Raw genomic sequence first — 9,751 nt, 5'->3', positions numbered from 1 at the left:
ACTCATTATGGTTTTTGAGAATCGTCACAAACAAAGTTTACTTATATACGTCGAAGTGAGATATGCATTGTGAATCACTTATCACATGTAGGTGTGTCAATGGGTTAGTTGCAGTTCAGTTCTCTTAAAAACATTAAATTTTCTCTGTTCCATATCCTATTGGTTCCAATTATCCAATTAATAAATTCATAACAAGCTCTTTCAAATTCACTCTTTAAAAGAATAAAAATTGATTCTCAATTCAAATCTTTCTCAGTTCAAACTGATTCTAATCGATTCTAATGCAAAGGGATTACAATCAGGATTTTGGGATTTAGTTAAATGGGTACCCATTGACACCTCTAGACACTTAAGGACTTATCCAAGATTTGAGACATCTAGGGTGAGATTTTCAAAGTCTCATGCAACTCTTCAAAGAATCAAGTCAGTATGATTTTGATATTTTTATATAAACAAATCATTTTGTAAGAATTTGAGTATTTATGTTCTATATAAAATGACATTAAAACAGTGATTGAGTGTATACTAATCCAGCTTTAGCTATAAACTTAATAACTATTATTTAAATAACAATTTATTTATTTTACAATTCATTTTAAACTGGATTGAAATCCATACTGCAGACATGATGTTTATAAAATCCATTATGTATTAAAAAAAATGATTGATTCCAATATTTATGATTTTTCTTAGCAAAATGCTCATAGGTTAGAATATCCAAAGAGTACACCTCGTAACGTTTTGAGATGACTTCAGGATCGATATATATATATATATCATGGTTTTAAAACTCGGGTTCACTTCTCGTCTCGTCAATGCCAGATATCAAGTCATCTCAGAAGAGTTTTCCGATACGTTTAAGATGTCTCTTTCAATAATAAGAAAAATGAACATGAGATTTTAAATCTCGTCTAATACATTGATTTGTATGTCCGTCTCGTCTATGTTTGATACCATACAAAGACGACTCGGGCGATATGTATTAGTCCCAGACGAGTTTTGAAACCTTGATATATATATATATATGCATTTGCATTTTTTTCTGGAATTCATTTTTCTTCCAAAGAGATATTCCACCTTTGGCAAGAAAATGTTTTCTCATGTTGCCCAAATGTTTCCCTCCTTGTATCATGGAAAAATGATTTTCGTACCTACTATTTTTATTCTCACAATTACCCCTACTCTCAAAACTAAAAATCAACTCTCTTTTTAGTACAATCATCAAACAGTAAAAAATTATTTCATTGCAAAGAATTATAAGAAGAGACATGATTTTCTAACTTGAAAATTCACTTAGTACATGGCAAGGGAACAAAACCATAGATTTTTTTTCTTTGGGATACACAAGATAAGCTTTCGCCACATAAGCTGAGTACAGACCGAGTGAAAATTTCGAGTCCGAAATTAATTAGCGATCTAATAAATAGCAAACACAAAAAGTAAAATAAACAAAGACACATACACAGATTTACAAGGTCACTTTACATACTTCGAGGCTCGATTGCTTCATATAATAAGAAGCGAAGGATTACAAAGGGGTCTCTCTCATTCTCTCACAGAAAGACTTACATTGAAGTTATGAATATATACTTTGAGATGATTACATAAATACTCTAGGCACACAAAAAATTCCCATTGAATCCCCAAAAAATTCGGTTGGGATCTGAGTCTTGTGACACACCTTGAAAACGTGTTGAACAAAAGAAACTGCATATTGGGATCTGAGTCTTAAGTTTAAATACTAGAACCTCAACTCAATTCTTTCACCTAATTCCTTTTATTTAGAGAGCTGCTCTTGGCACCCCAACTTTTACTTATAACACACAAATTAATTAGGGGAGAATCTCCATTTCATTAGTTGAATATGACAAAATTCCGAATTTGGTGAACTGTTCATTTTAATTCTCAAAACGTGCATTCATCATTTTTATAACCTATGAACTCATGAGTTAATCACTTTTAATACCCAGTGAATTCATTGATCATAAAAGTGACGAATTAATTGGAAATGCATGTTTTGAGAATTAAAATGAAGAGTGTACTGAAACCAGAATTTGGATATAAGTTGCACACATTTTTTGGAAAAATCCCATTAATTAGTCCAACTCATTTGAATGGGGTGTGGTTAATGTTTTGTATATTTTCATCGCAACACCCCATTCTTAAGAGTCGTGATTTTTATCACGCACTAAGGCCACCAATTCCCTGCAATCATTCAAACACATATTCAATTTGGAAATTAAATTGGTCGTACCTTATAATACGTCCTCTCATCTCTTGAATATATAAATATAGGTGGCAATCAATCATAATCAATTTAAATTGCACAATCAATCAAGATTAAAATAATATAATTCCATCAAGTAGGAGTCTGTCCATTTTGGAACTTCTTTCCCAATCAAATAAGATCAAAATCATCCTTATCAACTGTCACATGGCATCTCGGATGCTTGTAGTTTAACAAACAATGTTGAATCTCACATCTCTACCACATTACCAGTGTTAACCTTAGCACTTTCAATTTTTAAATATTTGACACCATGAGACTTTTATGCACATAATACATATGATTGAATCAAAATTTTCCTTACTTTTTTCAAAGGATATTTTAGCGATGCCCCTCGTGAATATCGTGAAAACGATAGTATTAGGTTTAGTCCCCCCCCCCCCCCCCCAAAAAAAAAAAAAAACCAAAAGTCAAGGTCCCTTTATGAATTTACGATGGAATCTTGATTTTATTCCAAATACTCTTAAAACTGAAATTACTAAATGAAAATTTCACGGTTAATTCATCAACAAAAAGTAACGTCAACTTTCAATCAAAGGGGGTAAAGCTAATATTGAATTTTGCATGGGGTAAACATAATACCACAAATTTTGAGAGGATGAATTAACATTAAGAATGTCTGTCCCATCCCAATCATCTTCAGATTAGTTTTTTTTAAGTTCATTTGAACAGATCGCATTAGAAATAAATTTGGAAAGCAATCAAAGTATCTCCTATTCATATTTGAATTTATTTCAATATCCTTCTTCAATTTAAGATCAATTTTCTGTAATTATTTAAGTTGAAACAAATGTGGTTGTTATGATATATAAATCTACATGTTGCCATATTATAAATGTATAATGATGGCATTCTTCCTCTATTAATAAATAAATGAACCCCAAAAAAATATGGTGGTATCCTTACTGTGGAGAATAACAATGTTGGGCCTCAACAAGTTGCACTTCCTATGCTATATTTTCCAAGTAAGAAACTATACATGTAAAATTTCATACCTCTACCATCTGCACATGCACTTCGTGCGCAATGATCATGCCATGCTATTTTGGTTGACTTCTAATCCTGCAAAATATATGCCAATGTTTTGCATTGTTAGAAATGATATTGAATGGATGCCGATGTTTATTCTGACAGAAAGAAACATAAACTTATTACCACATTAGTAAATGAACTGCAACAATATCAAGTTCAGACAACCTTGGCAAATAAGAAATCAGATAAACGCCTATGCAACAAGCACAACCACATGGGGATATGCCAACTTCAAAAAATATGAAATGTGGACACATTGTCCACATATCATAAATTAATATCAAAATATGGTATTAATTACTTCTGATTTTTAAATTTAACACTATAAATAACTATAGCCATTCAGGACGAACCTAAAAACATCAACTCCCATGGTTGCAGTGATGAACAATGAAATTTAGAAAATTTAAAGCTATAATGATATTGAAGTTTACCTAGAATTATCCTGTAAAGCGTGGTGCTTCAAGTTCATAATTCATCGTTAATCACAAGAAGCTTGGCCCGTCATGCTGATCACTGCTAAAGGTTCCATCATCAAATTCTTCATTTGTGGGATTTTCTTGACATGGTATTCTGCTTTCCTGAACAGAATTCAAACCAAGAACCTTCCAACCAATTGGATGTCCCTCATGAACACTATCTCGTAATGAGCCAACAAACGGCTCCCCATTACTTGAATGATTATAAATGAGTTCCATTCTCTCCCCTGCATGTGTCGATGATGGCTCAATCTTGACATCGGAACTAAGCTCATAAGCATCATTTACTGTTCCCGGATCAGATTGCTCAGCAGGATCTTTCCTTTGTCTCTTCCATTTCTTTGTAGATGAGGTACCGTCATCCTCAAAATCTTCTTCTTCCCTACCTCTATGTAAATAAACCCACAACTTCCTTTCTCCATCAAACTGTACACAAGGATCACGTTCATAGTGGAGACGATCCAAGGCTCCACTAACAACTTGGTTAACCTGTGTATCGGAGACATCTTCCACGATAAATTGTGAGTCTCTTATCAGAGTACAAACATCTGCTCTGGTACCAATACTTCCAGGTAATCTGGCAGCGGCATCCCTCACAAGACACAGAATCGTAACATGTGGTGGCCTATCGGGTTTAAGCATAAAATGGTCTCTGGCTTTTGATGTCAGTTTACCACCACACCTTCTTAGAGGAGCAACTATGGATTTTCTACCGTCGACGGCTGTGTAAGAGAAGGTCCTGTCTGGAACCGAATACCTTAGAACTTCCTCCCTACGAAAATAAGCTCTCACTTCTTCACAGCTTGGGCTGATAGTGGTGAGACTCTTCTGTGCTTTCAAGTCCCTAAACCTTTCCTTCTCATCCAGGTTGCGCTGCATCAAGATCAAAGGTGGTGGAGGAAGACTTCCTAGTTGCTGAAGTGTTTCTTGACCACTTTTCAACCAATTAGCAAATGAATCGACCAATTTCACAAGCATCTTGTGTGGAAGACCCCAAGCCTCAGAAGATGTCTCCTCTTCAACAGTGTCAGTATCCAATGAGACAGAAGAAACTGGACCGACCCACGACCAACTTTTTGTAGATTTTTCATAGAATACGAGTGGCTTCCAACCCTTAGCTCCTAAAGGTGCTGTTTTGGATGAAAATATCTTTAGTACTCCCTTGACCAAATCCTGAAGTGGCTCCGGTGTTTCAAGAATGCACGGATCTCCAGGGTTTGATCTCACACAGTTGACAATCTCTTGAACAATGAGAGATGGCAAATTCTTATTTCCTCCGCGATCAGAAATACTTACATCAACGTTCTCATGAGAATGAACATGGGCCTCCCCCTTGCCAATGCCATGCTTTCCATTCTGCGTTACTTCATTAGGCTTCTCAAGATGTTTTCTAACCCCTGAGACATCTTCTGTGAGTGGAGTAATCATTGCCACACGAACAGCTGAAAGAAGGTGTATAATAGAGAACGAAAAGCCACTGTGAACAGTAGGTGTGATCAAAGTGAATGGCTTCTTCGTAGGTTTTGTTTCTGGATCTACATCTCTCAATCCGCTCTCAGAAGTCACCATAGTGGCCAAAGAACCACTTTTGGCCTCTACTTTCCTTTTGCCAAATTTCTTCAAGGAAGCCGGATCATCAACTTGCTTCTGTGGACCTGAGTGCAGGTAGTCAGATTCATCTGGACCATCCATGTTTGTCTCATCAACCTTCACTTTCTGCTTCTTTGTCACCGAGTTGCACCCTAACAAGGAAATATTCGGTTTTTCAAGAAGATCAGTTACTTGCGCTTCAGGGGTTTGACCTTTCTTTGCAAGTCTATCATTTGACCTTCGATCATCCACAAATCTGGGGGTTTCATGCAGACCATTCTTCACAGATTTATGAGTCTTGTTCTTACTGTTATCGCCTAACGTAGCACAACCGGAGAGGTTTCTTTCCTCCAAAACTACAGTTGCACATTTAAGCATGTAACAGGGATCACCTACCTTACCTGTTTGTTTTCCTTTAAAAGAGTAGGCACCTTTCGGTACATGCATCTGTTCACCATGATCACCCACCTTTTCGGATGAGTATATGACTCGATCAAGAGCTTGACCATACTCCTGTTTATCTTTCTTCACAAATTCATTGGCTTTTTCTAAGCCCCCCCTGTGATAACCCACCTTACTTCTCGGAGTAATATATTCTTTATCTTCGTGCTCTGATGATTCTGTCTCCGTTTCGTCACTATGGGTGAACATACTCATATCTCTTACCTCTTCTGTGTCTTCCACATCTCCATTATGCGAGGACTCCCTTATGGTCTTCTCTTGTGTTGTTTTAAATCTATGATTGGATCGGGAGTAAGTATCATTCATCTGAAGTGGAGAACTTTTAGAATATTTAACTTTTGGATCACTGCTAATTTTTTTTTTACCAGTCTGAAACTCCTGCCGCACATTCCAATTATTACTTCCAACACCCAAGTCATCAAAGGCTTCATCTTGCATTCTGTCATGTCGAAAGGGTGGTTTTCCTGGGAACCGGTTAACTAGGTTTTCCTTTGATAACAGATGCTGAGCTCGGTCTTTCACCTGATCTTGAAGCGTATCAAGATGATTGGCCTTTTTCTTAGAATCTTGGAAATGATAGTTGAAGGAATTTCTATCAAGTTTCGCAGCCAACATCTTCACATCGGTCATTTCATTCACTTTCCACTTCTTACCCTGAGAATGTAAAGCATCATTCTTCAAGGGCAAAGACAAACCCATGGAACAGTCAGCGGCAAAGCCATTCCCATTATTCAAAGCTTCATGTTTTTTTCTCGGATTCATCAATGCAGCTTTAGCCACTGTACTGCCACGCACAGTATTCCGATCTCCCAAGTCATACCCAACCAATGGTTTCTGCCGAGCAACAGTTGACATTGAAGCCTTTGGCCTAGATTTCGTCTCCAAGCCAGGATAACTATAAGGAAAGCGACTCATTAAACCTTTCGCAGGAGGGACATTCGGTCCAGCTAACTTCAATATCCCTTTTGGGTTTTGTTTTTCATATTTTGCTGATTCAATGGTCATAGCCCTCTCTCGATGACCCATCTTTGACCCTATTGTTTTTGCCTTCAATCTTTTGGTCCAGAAACCCTCACCGAAATCCTCTCTCCCTGAGGAGTCAGTCTCCAACCCCAAATCTTCCATATTTTCGTACTTCAGACTCCTTTGACTTCTCCTCAAATTTAAAACACGAAGCTTCTCTTCAATACTATATCCCATACAGTTCTCCCAAGCATTCCTTATCTGGATAAGACTTCCAACCATAGAATTCTGATACTTCCGCAGTAGGTGATAGTGTCGGTGCTTTTGAAAGTAATTCAAACCTTGTTGATAAAGCGCGACTCTTGGATCATATAATCCCCCCTTCAACCCATCAAAGAGCTTGACAAGAGGGCTTCCGAAATGGAAATTGTTGCAGGAGAAGAGCTCCTTCAAAGTGCGCATAAATGTCTCTTGATCAATGTCAGGTAGGTACTCCGCAAGGCTGTACCGTTCCTCCTCAGATAGGCAGTTGTTCCACACATCCACTGAGAGAATTTCGCTCAAATCTGGAAGATCGTAGAGTTCAAATGGAATAATACAGGTCCGATTCCCAACTTTACATAATTCCTCCCCGATTATCCCCAAATCTGACAAATCAATGTCGTCAGAACCCGCTCCTGAGTCAGCATCATCGTTGTCGTAGTCTTCATCAGACTCCGAGCTCCATCGGTGAGGCACATCCTCATCACTTGACATACTGTCCCTACTCTCCAGAGAGAACTCTCCTTCTAATCTCCAAACCCTAGAGTTATTCTTCACAATCGCCATGAAAAGTAATATCTCAGTACTTCGTCTACCTAATCAGACAGAAATTTCTCAAACTCTACAAACTAAAGAAATTCACACACACACACACGCACACACAAAACCTTAGAAAAACTAAAAGAAAATGGCGTAAAAACAGAATCAAAGAAGAATCAAGCAAACAATACCCTATTCGTTAGTTGAACAGTTTCCCAATCGAAATCAAACATTAAATTCTCAAATTCTATAAACTAAAGAAATTTACACACACAAAAACCTTAGAAAAACTAAAAGAAAATGGTGTAAAAACGGAATCAAAGAAGAATCAAGCAAACAATACCCTATTTGTTAGTCGAGAATTTTCCCAATCGAAATCAAACACCAAATTCTCAAACTCTATAAACTAAAGAAATTAAGACACACACACACACACATATACTCACAAAACCCTAGAAAAACTAAAAGAAAATGGCGGAAAACAGAATCAAGCAAACAACAACCTATTCGTTAGTAGAGTAGTTTCTCGATCGAAATTAAACAGCAAATTCTCAAACTCTATAAAGTAAAGAAATTTATACACACAAACGCAAAAACCCTAGAAAAACTAAAAGAAAATGGCGGAAAAACAGAATCAAGGAAACAATACTCTATTCGTTAGTCGAACAGTTTCTCAATCGAAATCAAACAGCAAATTCTCAACGCCTACCAAAAAAAAACCTAGAAAAAACAGAAATAAATATTTAAAAAAAAAAAAAAACAAGAATCCAGGAAGAATCAAACGAACAATACCTAATTCGTTAGACAAAATCTATTTCAGATCTTCGAGCGAGATTGATGAGCATCGATCGATGTAAAAATGTCGAATTTAAGATTTCTCAGTAATCTCTTGTATCTCTGAAAGCCCAAGAAACAAAGTAAAGAAAAGAAAAAGAGAAGGTAATATATATGGGGGAGCAGGAAACGAAGAAGAAGACGATGACGTGGAGGAATATTGGTCGTCGGATGAAGAGAGAGGGTGCGATAGATAAAAAGACGAAAAAGGACATATAGATAGATAGATAGATAGAGGAGGAAGAATGAGAGAGAAGACGTGTTCGCAGAGTTAGAGCGGGAAAGGGTTAGGGTTTCGTCATAGATAGACGGCGACTCAGCACTCAAGCCGAATGCTTTGCAGAGGATAACGTCGTTTCTGTCACTGTGGGTCAGATCTCGGCTGTATTTTGAATTTCCGGCCGTCAGATCTGACGAACACTAACTGTCTAACCGCTAGTGGACCTTAGCTTCTGACGTTGGTTGGCCCATCTCCGTTATCTGTTTAAGTGTGGCCGTTAACTGTTATTAATAAGTCTTAAATTACTGGGGTGATTTAGATATGCCTCTCCATGTTTTGGTGAATATTTGTGATACCTTTTATGTTCTCAAACTAATGGTATGCCCCTTGACCTCAGTCTTCTCTTGTAGACTACTTAAAAATGACTTAAAGGCCATCATTTCAATTTTTTGCCAAAAACCCTTGATCTTGCTATAAAAAATATATATACACATGCAACTTCATGCTCTTCAACCACTATGGTAAATTACAAACGTGTCCAGCCCCTTCTTCAATCCATCCATTGATATCAACCTCGCCTAAACCTCCTATTGAAAAATCCTTCACTTTTTAACCTAGAAATCGTTGATTTTTTCTATCAACCCATGTATTACAAGTTGTTGAGCTGTAAAATATTACGATTTCAACAATATGTCAACCAACTGGGCCAAGTGTCCAACCTCAAAAGAGATGAAGAGACATCACATTTGCTTACTTTTACTATTAGCGAGATGGAAATACTTCCACTAGACAATACTTACTTGAACACAATGTCATTTTTAAGGAAATGATCAAGCATTTTGAGAAATTTACTGAATAAGATATGTTTTATTTTAATACTAGTTTGCTTGTATTGTAGCATCATCTATGGGGTTAACGGGGTAAATGAGGGAAGATAATAAAATTAGAAGGGGGTATTATTGAAAAGAGGGTACAAGAGGAAAGATAGTAAAATTAAAGTGATATTATTGAAAAGAGGGAGGGGAAAGACAATAAAATTGAAGGGAGTAAAATGGAAAAACAATAAAAGTATGATAGTATGGA

General features: G+C 36.8%; 1 protein-coding gene across 3 annotated transcripts; it reads right to left on the bottom strand.

The window, feature by feature from the left end:
- Positions 1-3,059: 3,059 nt before the first annotated feature.
- LOC147399880 (uncharacterized) lies at positions 3,060-8,938 on the bottom strand. 3 transcript variants are annotated; one of them, XM_086445439.1, is made up of 3 exons: positions 8,407-8,938; positions 3,754-7,666; positions 3,060-3,349 (listed from the first exon to the last, which is right to left on the bottom strand). In XM_086445439.1, exon 2 carries the CDS (start codon positions 7,639-7,641, stop codon positions 3,805-3,807), a length of 3,837 nt encoding a protein of 1,278 aa, XP_086301565.1. In that variant the 5' UTR covers positions 7,642-7,666; positions 8,407-8,938; the 3' UTR covers positions 3,060-3,349; positions 3,754-3,804. The 3 variants fall into 3 exon arrangements, with proteins under 3 accessions (XP_086301565.1, XP_086301563.1, XP_086301566.1); XM_086445437.1 differs by having other exon boundaries at positions 3,754-7,670; positions 8,407-8,937; XM_086445440.1 differs by having other exon boundaries at positions 3,754-7,626; positions 8,407-8,937.
- Positions 8,939-9,751: the final 813 nt, after the last annotated feature.

Source organism: Akebia trifoliata, chromosome 6 (assembly GCF_017979445.1).
Source record: "Akebia trifoliata isolate Shusen 1 chromosome 6, ASM1797944v1, whole genome shotgun sequence".
Lineage (NCBI taxonomy): Eukaryota > Viridiplantae > Streptophyta > Magnoliopsida > Ranunculales > Lardizabalaceae > Akebia > Akebia trifoliata.
This window is presented reverse-complemented; position numbering and strand designations above follow the sequence as displayed.